Source organism: Anoplophora glabripennis, unplaced genomic scaffold (genome assembly GCF_000390285.2).
Source record: "Anoplophora glabripennis isolate ALB-LARVAE unplaced genomic scaffold, Agla_2.0 scaffold717, whole genome shotgun sequence".
Taxonomy (NCBI): Eukaryota; Metazoa; Arthropoda; class Insecta; order Coleoptera; family Cerambycidae; genus Anoplophora; species Anoplophora glabripennis.
The window spans coordinates 154,369-180,223 of NW_019417093.1; the positions used below are offsets into that span (position 1 = coordinate 154,369).

At 32.0% G+C, this 25,855-nt stretch overlaps 1 protein-coding gene across 1 annotated transcript in view; it reads left to right on the forward strand.

Moving 5' to 3' along the window:
- The window catches only part of LOC108914649 (ankyrin repeat domain-containing protein SOWAHC), a 69,084-nt gene that overhangs the window by 41,970 nt on the left and 1,259 nt on the right, over positions 1-25,855 (forward strand). Inside the window, exon 3 of the mRNA XM_018720495.2 lies at positions 12,280-12,315. Coding sequence (XP_018576011.2) covers positions 12,280-12,315 — 36 coding nt within the window. The remainder of the gene's footprint in view (positions 1-12,279; positions 12,316-25,855) is intronic.

A 25,855-nucleotide genomic window follows, 5' to 3' on the forward strand; every position in this document is an offset into this window, starting at 1 on the left:
TTATGTATTAACTATCTACCTACTACGAATCTACAGATTTTTACCTCTTGTTAAAAAATATTATTTTTATAGATTACTTACAAGTAATTAGAATTAATCTAACTAGCGATTTCACTATTTATCCATGATGAGAGCAACACTTAGTACAAAGGAAGGCATTGATTTACCAAAATATTTGAAATTACGTGTTTCCCTGAAACGTCAGGGTACCAACTATAAATCAAAGTAGTCAAAAGTTTTGTCAAACAACTTGACTTCTTGACTTTAATTGCGCTCATTTGTGATTGTTTGTGGTTCAATTTGCTAAAAACTCTGTAAAATTGTAATTTAATGAAAATTTAGGTGTACCTGAGGAGATACTGGAGTGTGCGAAAGAGGTTTCTTTGAATCTTGTCCCAAAGAAATCTCGTGAAATTTATGAATGTGTCTACCATCGTTTTATGGATTGGTGCAAAGAAAAAAACATTAAGTTGTATTCAGAAGATGTATTGATGGTATATTTCTCAAACTTATCAAATAAAATGAAGCCGTCAACGCTTTGCTCACAGTATTCATTGTTGCGGTTGGATATAAGCAAATATTCAAAGTTACGTGCTTTTCTCAATAGACAAAATGAGGGATATATACCGAAAAAATCGCGATATTTACAAAGGAGGAAGTTGATTGCTTTTTGAATAGTGCACCTGATAATTTATATTTGATGATGAAGGTAAACGCTTTAAAAATAATTTTTAAAAAGCTTCTTCATAGGTCGTCCTAATATTGGGGGTTGCAGGCGCATGCCGTTCTGATGAATTAGTCCATTTAACAATTGATAATGTTGAAGATTTGAAATCCTCCATAATTGCAAAAATTCCCAATACGAAAACCAAGAAACCACGTTCTTTTACTGTGCTGGGAGACCAGTTTTTATAGAAAATATGTTGCTTTACGTCCACCGGAATTGGTAGAACGTCGATTATTTCTCAGATATATTAGTGGAAAGTATCATCGAATGGTGATCGGTATTCATAAAATCAGTGCCGTCTCGCAAGAAGTGGCAAAATTTTTGAAGCTGAACAACTGGAAAGAGTACATTGGACACACATTACTACGAACGTCTGCTACCCTTTTAGTTGACGGCGGTGGTGATCTCACTTGTCTTAAAAGACACGGATGATGGAGATTGATCACTGTGGCGGAAGGCTACATTGAAGACTCACTTTTGAATAAAGAAAATATTGCGAAAAGACTACTGAAAGTTGATAGTGGTAATGATAAACCAAGCACCGTTGTCATTTCTGATTTCACAATATCTGAAAATAATATAAATATTAATGACAACCTGTTGGACTGCTTTGAGAATTGCTCGAAGCAGTGTTAGTTTCAGTGGTTTATTTAATTTTAACACATGTTCAAACTGCGTATTTAATATCAGTGTGGATAAACAAAAATTATTGTAAATATTGTTGAATAAACTTTTATAAATTAAAAATTGGTTAACACTTTTAATCTAAGAAGGAAAATGTCAACATTAGACTTCTGACAGTCAAAAAATGTCATAGTTTTGTGGCGGTTGGAGAAAAAAAATAACTTGTCGATCTATAATGAGCGTCTAAGCACTGTTACAAGTACTCATAGACTACTACAATTTATATATATTTATTATAATTATTTCCAATTTATACAAAAAAAATGCGGTACACGGTAATACTTAGTGTTCCTTATGCATGTACCCAAGATATGCAATTACCTATATAGAAAAACTCCGATACATTACATATGTTAACAATATGCAAACAGGAGTAGTTTAATTTGAAACATGCGTGTATGGCAGAGAATTTGTCTAAGTATTATTATTAGAAGTAAATAATACACATACCTATACCATATAATTTTAAGTAACTACGTGCTCAAGAATGAAGAGGGGAATGTTAAGGACGGGATTTTGTACAAAAAATATCGCCCAGCGTGAGTCACGAAACGGTACCCCGGCAAGTGCTGCTCTAGCTCTAGCGGCCAACGCTTCAAGGTGTGTTGTTTAATAACACGCTGGGCGATATTTTAACAGGCCTCGCGCCTGATTGTTCAGGAACGGCTCCAATTTGTGTACATACAGTCTTATAAGGAAAGAGAGTAAAGATTTTATTAATCATTAATAGATTATCGAGGACAATAATAATTTTTTTATTAAGTAGGCAATAATTTTTAGTTAATAAGCTTAAACAATCTTAGAATTACCATTCCTTTATTATAAAAGCAGATATAATTTTTAAAATTACAAGTAGTTTCTTCTTCAAAAACTTAAAAAACGTATAACAGGATAACAGGAATAGTCAACAGTCTAATGTTTATATTTTCACGTTAACAATCCGATACGTAAATTACCTGCTATTTTCAGTAAAAATGATTTAACTTGAATTATTTTTTTACTTTGGTGAGTCGTATTAATTTAAAAAACACTGCCTAATTACTAAAATATATAGAAACTTGCTACTAATTACGTTTGGAGAATAATATGTAGTAGGGTGGTCCAAAAAAACGATTTTTTTTCGTGTCTCTTGTGAAAATATGTAAGTTTATCATGTTTTAAGAGCCCCCTCAAAAAATCAGCTCAAAAAATTTTTTTAAAGGTCGCTCAAGATTTTTAAAAATTTCCAAAATCGTCAAAAATTGATTTTTTTTTCCCGTTATTTTATCATTTTCTAGGTTGAAGAAAATCTCGATTCTGAAAATTTCAAATCGATATTTTAATTTCTAAAGGTCACTCATAATTAGTTTAATTTTCAGAGTTGAGCGACCTCTAAAAAATAAAATATTTTAAAAAAATTAAAAAATTATAAATATTTGATACTCACAGTGCGGTAGTAAATTTTGCCTCGAGACATTTATTAAGTGTCTCGTAATTAATTTCTATTATTTTGTTGATCAAATTTAATGAAAAAAAATTGTTACTTCGTTGATATTTATTTTTTAGAGATCGCTTAAAAACGTGTAACAGGAAAAAAAATTAGACAAAAATAATTCTAATTTTACTGACTATAAGTCGCACTATCGTCTTTAGTACTGTGAAGGTCATTTGTCTCGAAAGCTCTTTTTTATTTTTAAGCAAAACAGAAGGGGATGCTATCTCCGTAAACAACAATCTGAAAAAATTTGTTAAAATAATACAGTTATAAAGGCTATACTGTATACTCTGCATCGGACCGTGAACGCAATTGACCATACCGATACTGTTTTTAAGAATATCATATTTATAACTGTATTATTTTAACATATTTTTTCAAATTGTTGTTTACAGTTATTTGCTACCTATGTCAGTTTTTTCTTTTTTTAAAGAATGCCATATTTACGGAGATAGCACTCCCTTATGTTTCACTTAAAAATAAAAAAAGAAGACCTTTTGAGACAAATGACCTTTACAATATTAAAGACAATAGTTCGACTTATCGTTAGTAAAAATTGGATTTTTTTATCAGTTAACAAAAAAATTACGACGAGTTAAAGTGAGCGGTACCAATAATTTTATATGCAGAAAACCGTGATTTTTTCAACATTTTTATTAATAACTAACAAATGGGATAACGAAACCAACTGAAATTTTAGCACACAATAGAGTAATAGTGAGGCTATATATGGTCCAAATTTCAAATTTTTTGCCCCTACGTTTTCTTAATATCGGTTTCCAAACTCAGAGGTCTATTTCATTTATTTCGATAGTAAGTGACTAAAATAAGCAAAAGTTGATTGTCAAGACAATATGAAATTAAAATCGTGTTAGTTATATTTATATTCAAGAATGTATAATTTTTTTGGTCGTAACTTTTTTCATTAAATATCCAGTGGTTTCCTTCTTACCGCTAAGTAGCTTGAAGATTTGTAGATTTGTAGATTGAAGAAGACATCTATCTGAGCCAGGCTAATTTTTAAGCTGTAAATTTATTAAAACAAATAACGATTTTATGTGGGACACCCTGTACGTAAAATTTAATCTTTATTATTAATAAAGACAAATTAGTACATATTATTGTTTTTTTATGCGTTATATTTTCGTACTATTTAAGCTTTACAAAATCATTACTTAGGTACTACTAGGTATATCAAAGATAATATTAGACTTATTATGCTTTATTTTAGAACGCATTTATAATAAACCAACTCTGTGTTTTCACTTTCATTTTCAAGGGTAGCGACACCTTTGAGAGAGTGTACAAACTAATTATATCGAAAAATGTTAGAAATATCTTGTGTATAGGTAGGAAACTGGACAATTCTGGTTTAGATACATATTAAAAATGGAGTCGTGTGTAAAATGTTGTCATTTCACTTGAGGACACAAATTATAGAACTATTAATAAATATTAATCTGAAAATTAAATACAAATGATCCTAGGTGTCCGTTCTAGTGAGTGAAGTAGTTTGGTTATTGTGCCTAACCTAGTTCCGTTGTAAATGGAATATATTGGCAGACTAACAGTATGGTTAAAATTGAGGTACTTTGGCATTTATTTAAATTATTCTTCTGTTCTCATGAGTATTGAAATTTATCTCACTCACTAGCGGGAACCATTGCGAATACATTGATATATAATAATATTCAATTATGTTAGTTTCTTCGATGATTTGTGTCCTCATCTGAAGCTCTGTTACACGGTAAAAATATACATACTAAATCGCCCCCTTAAAACAGTTCTTGAACTATATCTAGTTATACTTTTGATCGAAGTCTGTATAAAAGGTTTTGCGGATTTAAATTCAAAGCTTTCCTAAGAAGCTTTCACGATATACATAATGATTTACAGCACATTTATAATTGCAATTGCGGTAAATCATTTTGCAACCTTATCGTCTTCAGGCCGTGTGGTTTATTAAATTAAAACTACAAATTAGATGGATGTTGATTTATAGGAATATTGCATGAAGATAAACATGCGTGCACACGTTGGTGCTTTGCGCCTCACCTCAAGAGTGAAATTGATGACCATCTTTATAATAATTTTTGTTATAATATTGTATGATTCAATTACTGCCAAGATACTTTGGCCCAAATATGGGCTTTCTTCTATACGGGATATCCCGCCAGGAAATGCATTCCTTAGGTAAAAGTCAGGAAAAAAAATATGTAAATTTTGTGCGGGAAATGCATCGTTTCCGAAATATACGCCATAAAATTTTTTGGAAAAATGATCCATTTTAACATTTTAGGAATGCGTAACGTCTTTAGTATTTACAGAACCATACTAGTAATGCTGCGTTCCAATTATAGTCTTTCCAATTATAGTAGTGTGTACCAGGTTCGGTTGCTACGCAACAACTCGTCATTGAAATATTTGAAAAATTTATTCGCATATTTATTTAGGCATACCTGGATACAGGTCTGGGCGCCCAGTTGAAGAATGCGCGCGCGGGCAAAGTGCGAACAAACACAGCCGGACTGGGCGACCGGCCATGAATTTCAGTTGTCGACAAATTGCCTAGCAGTGCAATGCAGCAATGAGGAATTTGGTGTGATTCAGGTAATTTTAATTTATTATAAGAAATAAGAGGGATATTTTGTTTACTAATATTATTACAACATGGAGAGCAATTTGGAGACCTTTTGAAAAGGAACATGACGAAATACCGTCAGACAATATTGAATTAGTAGAATCGGTTGTTGACGAAACAGATTTAGAATTAAAAATAAATATTTACATGTTCAATAGCCAGCGTCTCATTTTAAATATTTACGATTGTTTAAAAAAGGAAGAAAATGAAAAATCAGATAATGAAATTATAAATAAGAATTCACATATTAACTAAAGTTTCAGTGCCTACAACTTTTCGTGTTATTGAACAAGGTGTTATAGATCATTGCATAAAGAGGAAGCGAAAACAAAAATTTAAAAATATCGATGGTATGACGAGAGACGTAATTCGGCGAACAATTTATAATTTATACAAAGAAAATTGAGGACATAAATAATTAAAATATGTTATTGGCCAAATGAACAGATAATAGAAATTTTCTACACATAAATTTGTATTATTTTACCTTTAGCAGAAAACTTCTTTAGGTACGCCCATGAAACTCATTAAATTTTATTGCTAGGCGTTATTATACATGTTCAACTGACTTCGAAAAGACTATACCATGGTTGTACATATGAGGGAATCCGGACCCTTTTCGTAAAGCGTAGATTCTACGCCTATGATTTTCTAAAAATATTTTTGCGAATTGCGTTAAAACAACTTATCTATGAAATTTTCTTAAATTTTGGAGAAAATATAATAATAAAAGTGCAAGCCCCTTCCACTTTTTCAAAACTATAGTTTTTCAAACGAATTTTAATTAATAAATTATCAAAAATAAATAACATTGTTATGACAAGAATCGGAGAATTATAAAACATCTTTTTAACTGTAAAATATGAATAATTTGATCTATTAGGATTTTTTTTTTTTGGAAAAATTGTATTGCAGTTACATAGTGTCTCATTAAAGATATTTCGATTTTTTTTCCGCTGGTTTAAATATGGTCCTTTTTATTAAGAAATCTCATATTTGGACAACTTACAATTTTTTACTGTTTTGTATTTTTTTTAGCTATTTGTCACCGTTTTACTGGTGTGGTCGAAAACAATATATTTTTTTATAAATTGCAAATTTGTGTGAATTGAGAGCCACATATATTGGACAATTTGTGATACTTACGCCAGTTCATTATTTTTTCTTATCTTGATATACATAATTTCATTTCAAATAAAATACCTAATTTATTAAACCAATTTTTTTTGTTTATACTATAAAGGTGTCTGATGTTCATTCTTAAAATTAGCAAATAATTGGTACTTAACAATTTTACTTAACATTTTGACTCTTGTCAAGAAAACACTCTTTTAGCTTTTTATTTTTTTCTCTAGCAAATTATCAAACAATTAGAAGCATCTAAAGGTTTGGTATATATTCCAAATGAAAACAAATAGCTTTAGTTGCAGCTCTCCTTTACGTCATCCGTTATTATTTCTTAATATATTCTTCTGTGTTTCTCAAACTTTGTTTTGTAGCAGCGTAATTAATAATTCTATTAAAAACTTATATCCAGTGCCAAACACCCACAGAGTGTATCTTTGACTGTGTCAGACTGTGTGGTATGGGTGGTCCCTGTCAACGGTTTTGTCACTAAAAATTATGACAGTTTTTTATTTCATGGCAACAACATATTAGTTTTAAAAGAATGCCGAGGAAATATACTTTAATATAAGAAACTCTTTAGAAATTATTATTAACACTGTTTTAAGGATACTTGGATATTGCTTTTACGTAAATATTTTGAGAAGCCTTTTATAAATAGGTATTAAATTTAAGAAATACTTTTCAATACATGTGTACTTGTAAACTTTTATACTTATAACTCATAAGACACACAACGCCAAATAACGATTTCCTATTTCATAAAACTCTCTATTGTGGTAATAAAATGAAATAAAAAATGCGTTGAGTCTCTTCCAAATATTGCCTACGGCTTTGGATATAATTCAACAAACGGTAAACGACCAGAACAAATAGCGCAAATATAACCAGCGTATTTGTGGTGCAAGAAGATAATTGACATTGTACTCTTTTGGTCTGGTGAAAATATTTAATCTATGGGTTTAAGAAATCATAACTATAAAATAAAATCACTTATCCCGTGCTATAGACTAGTGCTTGTTATACAAAGTGTTCCAATTAAAACTTTCCCACCTGGAAAATATCTTAATTAAAAAAACAAAAACACCTGAGACACGTCGATTTTCTTTTGAAGGGGGACATGTGGTGGCGTAAGTTTTGGAAGCTACGTCTTCGCAAGGGTGTAAAATACCCTTAAACTTTAAATGGCACCTCATTTGGCGATACCTCATTTTAAAGCTTTTTCAATTCTGCTCACGACGACATACGGCTTTTTAAATTTTGGTTTGGATATAACATTAAAATCATCACTTAAAGAATAAGTGATGATTTTGTATCAATGAATCAAAGTATGTTCTGTGATCTAATAAAATATTTGCTCCACTTCCGAACGAACATTTCGAAGCATTTCGGGCGTTATCTAACGATACTCTTCCACAATTTCTCGATAAAAAAAATATTTTGCTTTTTCGTCAATACAAAAACTTTATACTCTATCAGTTCAACATTTTTATCTGTTTTACGTTAAACGAGGCAATATTGTCTCGTCTTGTTTTGTCGCGACAATATCTCGTAAAATCATCACAAAGTCGAATTAATTCCAATTCGGGAAAATGGTTTATACAATTGCTGAAAAAGTGGAAATAATTATTTTGTCTACAAGAATAATGACCGTGCACGGCAGGAGGCACATATTTTTAATGATCGTCATTAAACTCATCCGAGGAAATTGAATGTTTGGGCGGGCATCGGGCATACAGGAAGACCACCTTATAGAGCTTTTATTTCTACTGGGAAATCTAGATGGAAACATAATATATCTGAATCTACTGGAAACAAATACCTAACCGATGATAGTGAAAGTATTGGAAAATGACAACGCTTTGCCAGAAGAGGATGTGTGGTTTCAACAGGATGGTGGCTCCACCACATCATACCGTAGCTGTGCGTGATTTTCTTAACCTTGTAGTATAACAACCCTAGGTTCGACAAAAAATAAATAAACGTAGTTGTGGCCAAAAATATGTGATCGTCATAAGGAATACCTACGTTGTGTGTATTTATTTTTTTATTGACCGGAAGGCGCTGGCTACTAACTTTGTAGAGGGGATGTATGGTTTAATTATATAAAACAAAAGCAGAGTAAATACACCTAACTTTTATTTACATACAATTCAAATTAAACATGTGACAAATAGAAAAACAAAAACATTAACAACCATTTAACATAAAATGAAAGTGCCAGACTCACCTAGAGCTCCTGTGGGGAAAGAGCATGGCAGAGAAACCCACGATCGTTGCTCTTACTACCCAAATATAAATACAAAACAACTGCTAACCAAAGGCATACATTAAGAACCTTTGCTAATGATCATCAAAACTGGACTTATTTAATTTCTCACTAAATGTCATCTCACTCAAGTCTGACATACACACTTCCAAGTAAAACTGAAGAGGTTTTAGTAACAATAATAGCAACAACAACAACAATAATAATAATAGCAATAATAATAGGGAAGGTACTGGAGTCCCATATGGGAGGCAATCCAGCTATAGTTGAGATTTCAGGGGAACAACAACAATAATAATAATCATAGGTAAGGTACTGGAGTCCCATAATACGGGAGGCTATCCAGCTAAAGTTAAGATTTCGGGAGAACAACAACATTAATAACAATAATAATAATCATGTGTGAAAATGTTAGTAAATTCAGCAAAGCTCTTACATACGTATGACATAAAGTGAGCACAAGAAATCAAAGAACAACCTAATCATGATAAAACAAGTTAAATGTGAAACAAAGAGGTCGTTAATGCAATATCTGGGCAGTCACGACAATATACATATTTTAACATGTAATAAATAATGAGCAATCTATAATAATGATTGTAACAATTTTATCTTAGAGAAATATACGCCCCTGAGCGTAAGACAATGAAGGCTAAACATATACAGAATTATTATCATGAAACATCTATAATCATCACAATCATAAGATTATATAGAACAATTAACAACAAAGCACTTAAAGAATATTACCTACTAACTAATAACACTTTAAACAATTAACTTTTCACTACTTTGACACACTGTCCGCCGATCGTCTTACTACCTATCTGCACACTGTTCTTACTTCAACTAACTATCTTCAACTATTTAGGCTTCCTTCTAGAATTTCCTACCTAAGCGTTAGTTTTTGCGCTGTCTTTTACCAACCGTCAATATTACTTTTTCATTATTATACAACACTCATGTAACAGGTGACGTCGAAGTTGATAAGATAAGTACGGTTTTGCACAACCTGACTTTCCAAATCACTGGATTGGACACAGGGGTTCAATTGAATAGCCTCTCATATCGTCAAATTTAACGCCCTTAGTAATAGTAGTATGGAAGTGGAGGAAAACCGATTTGAACATTTAATGGAACAGCATTCTTTCATTCATTGGTATTTTGTCATATTCTCTAAGTGATGATTTTATTGTGATATCCAAAACAAAATATAAAAAATCGTAGGTCGTCGTGAGCAGAATAGAAAAAGCTTTAAAATGAAGTGTCACACAACATAGGGTGCCATTTAAAGTTTAAGGGCACCATTGTCTAAGGGGTGGCTTTCAAGACTCCAAACTTACGCCATCACGTTTTCTCATTGAATCAGGTTTTTTTTAATTCCAATATTTTGCAAGTTTTAATTGGAACACTCTGTATAACTAGCACTAGTCTATAGCACGGAATAAATGATTTTATGTTATAGTTTAGGATTTCTAAACCCATATTTTCACCAGACCAAAAGAGTACATTTTTAAATCTATGTTTGCAGAAATATCTAAAAAATGGTCTTCTTGCACCAGAGTCGTAAATTGAAGTTCGGGATATAGTGATGTGTATTTTTTACTTATCTATTCTTTTCAGTGTGCAATTTTTGGTTAGCCAGAAGTAGTTTAATAAAAATGATTTTTGACTGATCTTTTTGGCGCAAATGTTTCTGTCATAATTTTGTTTATTTTTGTCATAGGTAGAAATACACTAATAAACAGGGAAAAAGATAAAATTATACTGCAAGTAAGTAACTTGAGATAATAGTCATAGCGTATTGCGCCAACGTGACGCGACGCACAGTGGGAAATATGGGAACAAACTTTTCTATTCTTCTTCAAATATGCTTAATTTTATGATCCTGGTGTGATAATTTTATATATCTATACAGGATTTTTTTAAATTGAGGAAGAACCCATCAGTCTGAACACCAAAGATAATAATTCAGTATTTAAAAATAAAATTAAAATTTTTGTAACATTGAATAAAAATTAGAAGTAGAAAAAAAAACAAAAACACAAAAAAAATAAATACAAATAAAAAAACAGAAAAACAACCCTTTTGAAGACTGCTTAACCCGGTAAAAGGGCTTACGTCTTATGTAAATAAAGATAATGAAATGCAGTCAAATTTTGAGTTTGAGTTTTTGGCCGAAATAGTTGGAATTTTTATAATTTGTCGAATGAATCTGTCTATCTAAATATCAATTTTTTTGTGGATTTGAGAATAAGTTTCAAGGTTTTGAGGACATAGCATAGGTTTGAGGTTTCAGAAATACAAAATATCACATTTTTGGTTTGGAAAATATCGTTTGTTTGATTTTCTAGCTAAGATTTCTTGGATTTGAGGTTAGATATTTAAGAAGTGATGTTAGAGGCTTCAGAAATAAAAAGTACTTCCAAAAAATAGTTTTCAAAGACATTTATTCTTTGGTGTGGAACATATTCATTCTATGAATTTCTAGCTCAAATTTTTAAAATTTGAAGTTGGATTTTGATTGTTTGGGGTTAAGCCTTGAAGGGTTTTTATGGGTGTATGTTCATGGCTTGAGAGTTAAGAAATATAGTCTCAGAAATATAGTTTTCTAGTAATTATACCCATAGATTTAAAAAAAGAAGTGTGTGTATTACTTTGAGGATAGTGTTGATGAATTTGAGGTTATATTTACAGGTTCAGGTTTACCTAAGGTTGAAAAGTATTGTGAGGCTACATAATTATTTTCATGGTTTAATCAACATCAGATACGAAATTTTTTATTTTTTTTATTTTTAAATGCCATATTATTATGATTGATATTGAAGCTGATGGATTCTCACTCGATTGATAAAATTCTCATATAAAGAAGAATAAAAAAGAAATTACCACTGTATGGTTAAAATAGCCGAGTGCGTAGACATTTTTCCCATATATCCCACTGTGCGACGGGTCGAGGCAGTCGAGTGGTGTGACGTCACAAAGTCTCTTCGAAGGACTTGAAGCATTCCGATTAGATTTATGATTTACATTAAAACTATATCGACCTGATTTTTGCTTACGGTGAATGTAAAAACAAGTTGTAGTTATATTAGATGTTATAGAATGAGCCTGTACTGGCAGTGATGCAGTTTTTAGGAGGCGGACGCAGGGGACATCGGATTTTGTGGTTTTATTAATGTTTCCTTGTTGCGCTAAGGACCATTACCTTACGCGGACAGACAAATTACTTAGATGTCCCATGTAATTCGTTAATAAAAACGGCGTGACTGGCCCGTTTAGCGTATGGCGATGTTATCGCTAGCAGTCGCTAATTTATACACGATGCTCTTTTGTTTAGTATTGTGTTTTGTTCGCAGGGGGCCGACGAGGACGACGGCGCCTCCGTCATCCCGGTGAGTATTCCGTGCCTAATGTTGTTAGTTTTTAAGTTTAAATTGAATTCGTTACTATTTTAAACGCTATCAGCTTTTCTCATACGATATGTAGATGCGTATCTCGATTATTAATTGCTGAATTATTATAACTAGTATTAATTTAGTTTGTGATTGGTATCTGGTACGGTGCGGTACGCTTAATTAAAATATTAAAATGTCTGGAAGTAATTACTTTTGGTACGGCGCGCGATGCCTTGAGGAGTTGTATTTGTGGTTTAATAAATTGTCTAGTAATATTTTTATCGGGGTATTGAAATCTAGACACCCAAGTTGAAGTAAATTGGATATGATGAATGGGTGTATTATTATTTGTTTGTTTGTGATTAGTTCTAGATGGGGAAGTGTACGCGCCTTCTCCGGTTGAGATGCCCTACAGATTTTCCTGATTAAAGGTGATATTCGAAAGGCAGGCAGTTAAAAGTATGGGAGCGAAAGGTCACTGCTGTTGTGCACATCCTGATTTTTGTTTTATTTGAACACGGGATTAGTCAGCGAAGTTAGTCTAAAATCCTATAGTTAGGCAATCTGCTAGTATTAATTCATATAAAATCTTAACAAATTTAAAAAAAGAGGGATTGCACTGGATAAGTCAGTACGATTTCATTCGTCGTATACAGGGTTCGAAAGACAATATGACTGTGAACTTTTGTTTACGGGGGTTATCAGATTTGTTCCCTTCAAAATAATGCCATCAATTCGGTTATACCGGAAGTAGCTGTCAAATTCGTTATTTTAAATGGAACACCCTATATGTTATTGCATTATCGACAAGATAAATTAAAAATAAGTAAAAAATGTTAAAGCTTCCTTGAATACTAAATCTAACCATTTTCGAGATAATCGATGTTTTATAAAAATTTTGACAGATGCAAGCGTTTCGAAAATTCCTTATATCTTTCTTCGTTCTGAGAGCTTTCACTTGCTTTTCGGAATACACAAATAACATAATGTGCACTACTTTCCCCTATGAAAATTACATGAAGAAAATTATAACCGGAAGTGCTACGTTGATGGCATCATTGAAGAGAACATATCTCATAACCCCCGTAAACAAAATTTCAGAGTCATATTGTCTTTGGTTCCTCTGAAACATCTAATAGACCACTTACCGTGAAGAACCCTGTATATTCGTACTTACAGTGAAGTTGCTACCTCAAACCAGATGGCCAAAGGAAAAGTTTCTTGGATTATTTTAAAAATTATTAATTTTTTGCCGGAACGCCGAAACAGGTCAGTTGTCATTTAAGTCTTAAAAAATCCTAAATGACAATAAAGGGGGAAATGGGCAAATCATTTTGAAACTATTTCTCATTTTGGTGGTGCTCTATTTCTTAAATTTGAATTTGATTTGAAGATCTGCTGTTGTAAAAAAATAACAAATAAAATCCAGTATAAGATTCCTGAGGGGATTGTTACCCCTCTCCTGGTGCTAATGACAAAAGGAGAAATTTAAAAGAAAATGTGTTCTCCCAACCATGATTGACCTATTGCAGTATTCTCGTTTAAAATGATTATCAAAATAATCCAGATGAAATCGTTTTAATGGTTGTTTAAACAATGGAATCTCTTTCTTGCTATAAAGATCCAGACAGCTACGGAGATTTACATTAGCAAAATAGTGATGATCAGGTTCTACAAACTGTGAATTTTTGTGGCATAATATCTTGGGGTGATTCACTACTTATGAAAAAACAAATGTCATGAGGTTAAGAAGAAATAAAAAAGAGCACTTTGAAAATTACAAAGGCCTACAAAAAAGTCCAAAGCCAAGAGACCCGAATATCATTTCCGAAGGAATTTGATGCGCTGAGCACGATCCTGTAGTCAGAATTCATGACTTGTCGATGAATTTCGGATGAAGGTGAAATTTTTGGGTGAATACGCCAATACTGAATTTTTCCTAATTTTTTTCAAAATATATAATTTTCGTAATATTTTGAGGCGCTGTAGACGACACCATTAATGAAATTTACCCATGACTTCGATATTTTTCAGAAAATTCATGATTTGGGTGAGAACGCCTAAATATGGGTCAATACTGAATTTTTCCTAAATTTTGTCCAACTATATAATTTTCGTAGTATTTTGTGACGCTGAAAACGACACCATTAAAGAAATTTACCCATGACTTCGATATTTTTCAGAAAATTCATGGTTTGGGTGAAAACTGGCTCAAATATGGGTCAAAACTGATTTTTTTTGCCTAAATTTTGTACAAAAATATCAATTTTGACGCGTTGATCACGATGTCATAAGTAAAATTTACCCATGATCTCGGCATTTCTTAGAAAATCTACTATTTGGGTGAAAATTTAGGAAAAAATCTGTTTTGACCCATATTTAGGCGTTTTCCGAAACCAATCGAGATAAATTTATGAAAGTTGGTAACTAACTTAACTCTTACGGACTCAGTCCGCTACAAAAACGAAATTTACAAATTTTCATTGCTTTAACTTTTTTATGCTTTGACTTTGTTTTTACTTTTGACTGAAAATATAAGAGATTTTAGAGTTTTTTAGTAAAAAAAAGGTATTCTTGGTTCATATTGGTAGAATGTCAATATTTTCTATCGTAGCTGGTTGTGAAGAACAAAAATGCGTTTGGTTTCATTTGCATTGACAGTTCAGTTATTTATAGAAATATTGCCCCCTAATTTAATAATTATATACGTTACCGGTCGACTGTAAAAACGAAAAAAAATTAGTGTGGTAATGTAATACTCGTAAGTAAAGTTATCACATACAGCGGATTTAAGTACTTCTTTTATTATTGTTATTAATTCCTACTTTTGTTAAATATAATCAGTAAATATTTATTTATTTTAATAGTCTAGAAAAAAATTGACCTTTTTTAATGTTATTAACAATTGTTCAAAGTTTTGTGCATCGACTCGTAAACACATTTGGCCACGTATGATCCAGTTTTGACAAACCAGTACATGCCTTCTTCTGGCTGGTCTTGCACTCGTAATTTATTGGAAACAGCTGTAATACGTTCACGTAAACCATCAGTTGTTCCATTTTAGTACGATACACTTCATTTTTTAAATGTTCCCGTTAAAAAAAGTCGATACGGTTTAAAAGTCATGAGACCGCTGTGGCCTTGCTACCGGTTCTCCTAGTTCAATCCGTCGTACTTCTTAAGATAATCTGGAACACTTTGTTAAAAATTTGGGGTGTACTATAGTGCAAACTTCACATTCGTTATCGGACAGTTGAGGGCACATCTTCAAAAACTCCAGTCAGATAATTTAGAAGAAGTTCGAGGGACGGAAAACCATCCATTCGATTTGGCAACATAAACAATCCAATAGAGCGATTGTTGAAATCATTGTCTAAAAATTCAAGGAAAAACAGTTTTGGAAATGATCTGTTGAATTGCTTGTGATTTTCAAGTTTCCAAGTTTCAAGTGAACATTATTTACCATATATAACATATAAATAAACACAGCTTTACATAAAACTGTTAACTCAGGAGTAAATTAAGGATTTTGATCATTTTGCTGGAATAACCTTTCACAAAATCTTAACCATAATCTGTGTATTTGTGTCTTGTGTAATATACGCTACACTCTGACTGGGATAATCCAGGCAGTTTATCGAACAGTGTACAAGGCAACAATGTCTTGTAGTTATACAGGGTGTTTCATAATGATATGCAAATGTTTTAGGGATATGTTTAAAAAGTAATTTTAGGGGGGGGGGTACTTCCAATAGATTTTTTCGATTTGACCCCCCTTGAGAAAATATTGAAATCTCTTCTTAGCTTTCATTTTTTTTTTAAATTTTCAGTTCATATTTGCTTAGCTTTTTCTATTGATAAAAAAACAATTTTTGGAAAAATCATGTCAAAGATGACGATCGTTTTTGGTAACTGTTATACTAATTATGTATACTTAATCGTCAAGGGAAAATAATTAATTTTTTACCATTAAGTGTACGAAAAAATTGGAAGAGTAAAAAAGTTTCTAAATGAAATGTATTAAAAGCTATTTTTCTTGTTGGAATTGGTTAACAGAAAAAAAATATGAGAGAAATAAAACCAAGGGGTGCTAATTTCTTTCATTCAAAGACAATCCTGAAAAAAAGTCGTTAACGTTTACCAAAATTCAAATTTCTAAGTTTAACCAAAAAAAATCAAATCAAAAAAATATATAGGAAGTGCCTCCCCTAAAATTACTTTCTAAACACCTCCTTAAAATATTTGCACATGATTATGAAACACCCTGTATATGGGAAATTTCATGCACAGTATTTAGAGTTTGCTTCTTAGCTGCCATAGTGTGATCTGGATAGCCACAACCTCCATCTCTTCCACGATTCGGTCGCAAACTTTCCCTGTCATGCTCTCGTTGAACCACCGAGGTAAAGGTAGTAGCATTTGGCACCTGTCTACCCGGAAAACGTTTTGCATTCTAGTGAGAAGCCGCTAATGCATTTTGTCTTGTTTCGCCATAAATTAAAACAACATCCATTCATTATGCGTTGCTATACCAAGGTCATTTTTAACACTTGTAAAATTGATGCAAAGAATAACTCACAATAATAAGAGCACTAAGGAAATCACAGCAATACTGAGTAAATAAATAGGCATTTGTTTAATAGATGTGTCTGAGTCTGTCTGGAGAGGGAGCGCAAAAAATCTGAATACACGTTTTAATAAACATACCATATTCGTCCAGTTTCGTGATTGTAAATATAAAAATATCAACAATTTTTTCCAAAGTCTGTAATATTTTATTATAGCTTTTACACACGTTTTTGGATGAGTCGTGAATCATCTTGTATAGATAAGATTTTTTTGGTCAAAGAAATAGTTTCTTGTTTGTTGTTGAAATGATGAGCAGAGTTTTATTTACCTTAGAAAATTTTTTAGAAGTTATTGGAAACTTGCCTTATTTTTTTGCAAAGTACCAGCACTCATGACATAAAAACTAAAAAAAAAAATCTTCAAATTTCTCACCAATATTAGTTCTTGTTAATAAGCAATTATATCTAACCTGTTCCCATTAAAAAGTGTGCTTAGGATTTAAGTTTTTTTTGCACATAACTCAAAAGTGAGTATTTTATTAAATGTTTGCAAAATTAAATTCTAAATTCTAAATTCGTAACCAGATATTGACTTCTCGACAATATTGAATTATTTCATAGTAAAATTGTGTCCCAAAAATATTAAATATTATTTGTTTATAATAAAGTTGTAGACAATATCAATAGCAGCAGGTGTATTGCTACCGTTATTTTTTTGTAGTCAGAAAAAAATCTTTAAATTTAGGCATGAATTATTAATTTTAGCTGCAATTAAAATATTACAAGAGTATTTATTCTATGAAAAATAAAAATCTTATCATTATAAAAATATGTAGTCATATGGTAAATATTTAGTATTTGGGATATAGAAACATTTTTTTCCTGTGAAAAAAATGAAACAACGAAAAGTCAATAGTCTGATTATCACTTATGGTTATTATATGGTCGAAAATTTGGCCAATATTTACTATTTTTAAGAGACAATAAGTTTTTTCAGTGACCACTAAGAAGATGTAAATATATCACTTTAAGATTAAGTATTTGGAAAGAGACTTGACTTACATCCTACAAGTTTTTTAATGCAGTACCGGCTTCGTGAGCAATGTTACTTCACGTCCTCAAAGTAGGAGGAGTACAATAATTAAGTCCTTAATTAAAAAAAAAAATATTATTTAATGCAACTGTAGTAGAAGCTGCAACATGTTTCAATGACATAAATGGTGACCGGGAAACATAATTTGTTTCGCCCACAACGTTTAACGACAGTTCACGACGATAAATAAAATACGATCTACGAAAAAAAGTTAAATAAAAACTTTTTGGTTTTTGAATTACAGACCTTCAAAATTGTCAAAAATAAAACTAATTTAATTAATAATTTCATTCATAACCCTTTCGACGTCGCGTTAAAAATTGGCACATTTATTTGGACTATTATGGCGTTTATTTCTTAAAGCTTTAGTCAAATCGATATACTGAGTGATAGTTTTTAAAAAATACGACCACTGTAAAAATTTTGACCGCTAAAAGGGTAAGGTAACAGAAGAAAACTATCACCCAGTATATTGATTTGACTAAAGCTTAAAGAAATAAACGCCATAATAGTCCAAATAAATGTGCCAAATTTTAACACGATCGGTAAAATGGTTATGAAGTTACTAATTGAATTAGTTTTATTTTTGACAATTTCGAAGGCCTGTAACTCAAAAACCAAACATTTTTTATTTAAATTTTTGTTCGTAGATCGTATTTATTTATAGTCGTGAATATGCAGTCAAACGTTGTCGGTGAAATTTGCGGACACCCTGACTATTAAACCATTTCAATGTATGAAATTGACGTAATTGTTTAATTTTGTTTTTATAGTAATTGGAAAATATTTATTTTTCTATTTGTTTGTTTATATATTGAAGTTTGTGGCATAATAGTCGAAACAAGTTGGAAGGAAATTAAGGACTCCAATTTTTCCAATTACTCCATTTAAAAATAGTTGTAACTTATTATTATAATTACATTTAATTATATTTTATTAATTAATGATGTAAAAGTAGTTTTATACTGTGAGAATAGGAAGCAATATTGCTCACAAAGTCGGTGGAAGAATAAATGTGTTTTGTAACATAGACCATTTTTATTATTTTTTAAAATCTAATGTAAAGGTCTGCTCACGTGAGATTGTTTACATAAAAAATTGAGTATGTTCCGAATTTGTGATGTATTTACAAATATCAATTTTTGAATATTTCAATTATTTTAAAAGAAATTGCTGTTTTGAGAGAAACATTCACACTTTACATTTCCTTTAATTACGTTCTGAAGAGTAAAAATAAATAATAAATCTAGTTGCAGTGAGAGAAACCCAGAATAATGGTATTCTTTTTCACTTTTTTTTTTCATAAAAATAAAATAAAAATTGTAGATAAAAAAATATAAAAGACACACAAAATATTATTTACTTGAGAAAATATTTTTAAATTCTTTCTCTAGAATTAAAAGCGTTTCACTGTTACGGAACACGCCATAGGTAGTTGTATTTGGTGCTTAAAAACATGTTTTCTTCGACTGCAACCTATTTAAAAATAGTACGCTTCGGAATGTAATATAACAAATGTTACAACAAGTTAACATATTCTTGCGACATTATTAAAGAATCGTTTTTACATGAAACGAATATAGTTATCATCAATATTGCCTCTAAGTATATTTCAACAATAACTGAAGTACGAAAACACATTAGTTTTCATTGTGCTTCCATTTGTTAAATTTGAAATAAATTATTAGGTAATATTTTATGTTTCTGGTACATACATAGATTTGTACGTAGTGTAATACATATTTTTGTAGGAGGAATCTTGTTTGCAAGACAGGTACACTTGTAAATAAAACGAGGGACATTTTAATTCCGAATTTTTAAAAAATGTAAATGATCAGACAATTCTCTTAATAACTGCTTGGATATTACACACTTATGTAATCTAAAGCTGTCTGTACTCTGTAGACTTTCCACGTAAAGCTACTCTGGGTATAGTCGAGTCGACGGAGGCTCAAAACGTCGTGATTCTGGTATTTCCCAAAAACCCCAAAATGTTGTAGAATAACACTTGGAATGCACAAGCGCCACATAGTGAAGAAGAAATGTCATCACTAAGCATCTACATTGCAAAAAATGTTTTATTTTGTTTTCCCTTCAATATCATAGTTGGACCCAATTGGACATTGGTTGGAGAAATTAAATACTTGGAAGTAATCTTGGACAGGAAATTGTCTTGGGGATCACAGATGGCAACTCTTTGGCAATTAAGGAAGGTAATTGGCAAAAATTGGAGACACAATCCAATGGTGCTTAAATGGGTGTATACAGCTGTAGTCAGACCGAGGCTACAGGATGAGTCCTTTGTTTCGTGGCCGCACTAGGGGTCCTCCTGGAGCTGCGACGTACCTAAGGATAACGGACACAGACAATTGGAAAGCAAAAGGACGAGTCGAGGTCACGCTGCCATATCTCTCAGGGTGGAGAGGGACGTGCCAATATCTGCCATGAGGATTGAAGAAGCAGAGGGGCGGCTGAGTTTAGAAAGGAAGTGTCACCATCTTCCTCTCGACAGACCAGTGGAAGCAGGAAGGTGATATGTTCCCCTCGAGGTCGCTAATATGTTATACTGATGGATCAAGACCCAAGGGTCGGAGATGAGTATTTAGGGGCAGAAATATACCTGGAAGACAGTGGTATCCAGGAAAGTTTTTCATTGGGTATGTATACCATAGTCTTTCAGGCAGAGGTTTTCGCTATTTGGTGGCAAGTAAGGAAGAGGTAAGGAATTGTGTAGAGGAGATTTTTTATCAGTTCGGACAGAGGATAAGGGAGTGTGGAGATGCCTTGGAGTTACTGACCAGACGAAGACAGGTAAAGTTGATTTGGGTTCCGGGTCTGGCCGGGTCTGGCCGGCCGACCAATCGTCGGAATCACACGAGGTAGCACTATTTGGGTCCTTAATAACTGGGCCTAGGTCAAAACTGGAGGATGAACAGAGGATGTAGGCAGGTCCATAGCTTTATATATAGGCCATTGCGGACTTAGGAGGCATTTAAGTTTAATAGGAATTGAGGAAGGCTCTTCATTTCTGAAATGTGTAGAAGGGGAATATACCCCTATCCATCTTTTAGGACACTGCGCAAAGTCTTTGGTACCGAAAGGGATGAGGTGAGCGACCTGCCATGGATCAAAATCCTGGCGTTTATCAGGGGGTCGGGAGGGTTCGAGGAGGGTCAGAGGCAGAAAGGATAGGTCGTGAGATGGCAGAATAAGCGAAAAGGGCCACTTGTGGCTTAATCGCCAGGATGAGGCCGCTCCAACCCTACAACTACTACCAGTTGGATCGCGTTCTGCGAAGAAAGTGCAAGAGATCAATTTTCTTCTAAATGATAATTCTTCAAGATAACAAGAAGGCAAACACATTAATACCTCCGGTTGTACGAGCCAGATAAAAAGTTTTTTTTTTTTTAAATTACGTTCTTTTTAACACTCATCATCGGTCCATAGAATTATAAAAAAATCAAATTTGCATGCTGAAAGCTAGAGTTGTCTTTCGCCTTTTTTGTTTAAGTTTGATGGTATATACTCTCCAAGTTTCGTAAAGATCTAGAAAACTTTCACCGTCATTCCAAAGGTTCCGGTAAGAACGACGTATATAGGCCAGGAAATATAGAGTTGGACGCGACTTTTTGTTTCGGCAAGCCGAATTTTTCACTATAGATGCTAAATATTATGTACAATAACATATTAGTTTCTACAGTGATAAAACTGGGGCGAAGATTGTTTACAGGTTGGTTAATTGTATAATTTTTACGTAAATTCACGTTTTTCGCTTATAACTTTTTTCCGTTCATTTCCACGAGAAAATAGTAAATTACTTTTTTTTTTCGTCTTCAAAAGACCTACAAAACTAGTGCTCGAGCGTCAAAAAATATTGATTAGATCAAAAATTATAAACAGAAGAAATTTATTTATGACTTTTGAATTAAACATTTATAAACTGCGTTATTATTACCAGAACGTTTTGGCATCGCATCCTCCCATTCCTTATCACTGTCTAATAACTCACACGAAATCTGGAATCGGTAAGTTGAATAGTTACAAGTTATGGCTTTATAAACAAATTAACTAATTATTAATCTGCATGATCCCGAGCATCTCCCACAATCGCACTGATTTTTTTATGGTAGATTTCATATAATACATTGAAATCTATAATTTTTTTTTAATTTCAAATTTGCAACCTGGAATTTTTTTATTTTTAGCCTTAGTTGCAAAATGAAATATACGACGCACGAGCGTGATATAGTTATATATTATTACAGATTCGGGATGCTTATGAAGAGAGCTTTAAGTTAAAAAAAAAATCGTCAAGATTCGTTGAAAAACAACGGAGTTACAGACTGTCAAATATATTATTTTCAAGCGAATTTCGGTTATTTAACGCTTGCGCCACCCTTCCGCCGCGCCACGGCTCGGCGAAAATCAAACGACCCACAGACTTTTGACAATATTTCTTATGCACTTACCATACTTCCACATATAAAATATTTTTATCTGGGAAGTACTCGAGTTGCCGGTATTTTTTGCCGCTACCAACCTAATTTGTTTAACAATAGGCCGTCAACTTTGACAGTCTGTAACTCCGTTGTTTTTCAACGAATCTTGACAACTTTTTTTTAACATAAAGCTCTTTTCATAAGCTTTCCGAATATGTAACAATATAAAAAATGGTAGATTTCAATGTATTATTATGAAATATAGGTACCATGAAAAAAATCAGTGCGATTGTGGAAGATCCTCGAGATCGTCTAGACTAATAATTACTTAATTTGTTTATAAGGCCGTAACTTGTAAACTATTCAACTTAACCGATTCCTGATTTCGTGTGAGTTATTAGACAGTGCGATGCGATGCCAAAACGTTCCGGTAATAATAACGCAGTTTATAAATGTTTAATTCAAAAGTCAAATAAACTTCTTCTGTTTATAACTTTTGTTCTAATCAATATTTTTTGACGCTCAGGGCTAGTTTTGTAGGTCTTTTGAAGACGAAAAAAAAAGTACTTTACTGTTTTCTCGTGGAAATGAACGGAAAAAAGTTATAAGCGAAAAATGTGAATGGTCATTTCTCAGCTTATTTTCCTGGCCTAATAATTGTCAATAACTCAGCAACGACTCATCTGTTCAATAGCGGATTAATAATGAATGAATGAAGAAATATTTTCTGTAAGTTTCATGGGGTTAACTAATGTTTAGAAAATTGACAATTGTACGACATAACATAGTATGGGATCATTGTGGTTCTCAATCAACTGACATATCGAGATAGCAATTATATGAAATTTACTTAACTGTTATAAAATGCAAGATTCTGAACATGGTAACTGCAGTTTGCATCAAAATAAAAATTCATGTAATTTAATATATTTTTGTACAAATTACAAGTTGAAAAAGACAGAGTAATTATTTCCAATTTGCAGACCTGTGTACTGACGTACCTCCCCATCATATTATCTGGTTTTCTAATTACCCAATGCTACGATTTGGTCAAGGTTTTTAGTGACGCGGGTCACCGTTTTAAGCTGTCATTATCTTTTTACATAAGCCATTACTTCCATTAATTAGTCAATATGTTATTGATGTCAAGAGACGTTATGTGATACTTATAATTACACGCGAACTTTGCTTGTTGCAAGTAAAAATTAACATTAGCACTATTATTATTATGTGTTAAGGCAAACAAACAGTTCCACAGAACCAAGATAACCGAGCGTTTATCAGTGGGTATAATACGTACATATAAAAGAAGGATGGGTAGTACATAATTCTAAAGTAACAATTATTTGATAATTAACTCAATTTGATGTTGGTTTTTATGTACAGTACCTTAATTTCACTTGAGAGTTTAGTTTTCGTTTTTTTTTTCTTTAGGAAATAACTAAGGCACTAGATGAATGTTCTTTCAGCTTTTTAGGTTAGCCTCGTGGGAAAGGCTGATGACCTTTTTAAAAAATAGGTTAATGTTAGTAAAAGTTAAAAATGTGACATCGGATTGTCTAAAAACAACCTCTGGAGTGCCCCAAGGGCCTGTTCTGGGTCCCCTAATATTTTTATTATTTATCAATGATTTGCCCAAATATATACAAACTGAAATGTTAACAATATTTGCTGATGACACGTTTTTGTTGGTCTCAGGACATACCTTCGAGGAGTTGGTTTTATCTTCGGAGATTACATTCAAACATTATGTAAATTGGAGTAGCAACATTGGCCTGATACTAAATATTGAGAAAACAAATTGCATATACTTCCAGAATCATGGAGTAATTGAAGAATTAAACCTAACTTTTTATAATTCAAACATAAAGTCAACAGATTAAACAAAGTTTCTTGGGATTATTGTAGATAGGAATCTTACGTGGTCAGCCCATATCGACTTGTTAAGTAAAAACTCAATAAATCATATTATGCTATCTGTCGCATCAGAGATTGTTTACCAATTTCTGATGTAATTAATATGTACTATAGCCTTGTGTATAGTCACCTAAGTTATGGTGTGGAGTTTTTTGGTAATGCTTTGCAGAGTCAAAGAATATTTGTTGTCCAAAAACGAATTATACGTAACATGTTTAGGGTTCCGGATAGGGGATCATGTATCATGTATGTATGTTTCATTAATTGACTGTTTACTTTTCCCTGTATATTTATACACAAAACATTGTTATAAGCAAGAGAATTTGCGAATAATTTAGCAAAAAGTGGTTCCTACCATGACTATCTGACTAGGCATAGAGACCTGTTGTGTATTCCAGGGCATAAAACTACCAAATTTGAGAAATCTCCATTGTACATGGGAATAAAGCTTTACAATCATCTAGCACCACATTATAAATTAATGACATAATTTTTAAAACTAATGTAAAAAAATACTGCCTATATACTATAAATGAGTATCTTGCTGACACATTTGTGTAGTGGATTGTATGTTTGTAACATCTGTGGTAATACTAACTTGTCCTATACATATATAAAGGGATAATAAATGTTATTATTATTATTAAACAAATATTTTTCGTATTTTTGACATTTCTAGTATGATTAACCTCTGTTGGAAACACTATAATGTACTTATGTGTCTGGATGGAAGTAAAGCAACATTTTGAAAAACTGATATTTTGGTTTTCTGAGTAAGAAAATCCTTTGGCTGTTAAAAAATTAAATATTTATAAATAAGTTTTTCTCCAGCAGGACGATGCGTTTCTTTGGTGGTGAAATAAACTCGGGAAGTGAAATCAGTGTAGTTTTATAATAGTTGCAATAAGCTCATACATACTTTATAATTTTATGGTTATTTTATCTTTAAACCACAATATACAAATAATTAACACCTCCTTTTAACAATCTCAACGGGCTTATAAAGTTGTAATAAAGCTTATGCCGAACGATAGGTTAGTTTTATAAGCTCCCATAAGCCAAAATGTTGACATTCAATAACAACAATATATTTTTGCTGCGAAATTAAAGTTACTATTAGAAATCTTTTTACAGAAACAGTTTAGACTAGACGGTTTTTTCTCAGGCCAATTTGTAATAAATTTTTCTCTGTTTATTAAATTTAAGACAACTGCATGTTTGAAGATAATATATAAACACTTATATATTATCTTCAATTAATAAATAAATCCGAAATCTATAAGCTCTTTTGCATTCATAATAATCAAAACATATGCCATCTTCATCATAAACCCTTGACACGGATTTTATATCACACGAACAGAACACCAATTTTCTTTAGGTTGTAGTTCTTTTCTCATTTATTTCAAATAATCAAAATTAAACTTAAACATAATATGCATGAAGAGTTTCCAAAGGGAAGTCCTTTATTCATAGATTTAAGAGAAGATCAGTTTTCGTCAGTTCTAAACAGGTCCTCA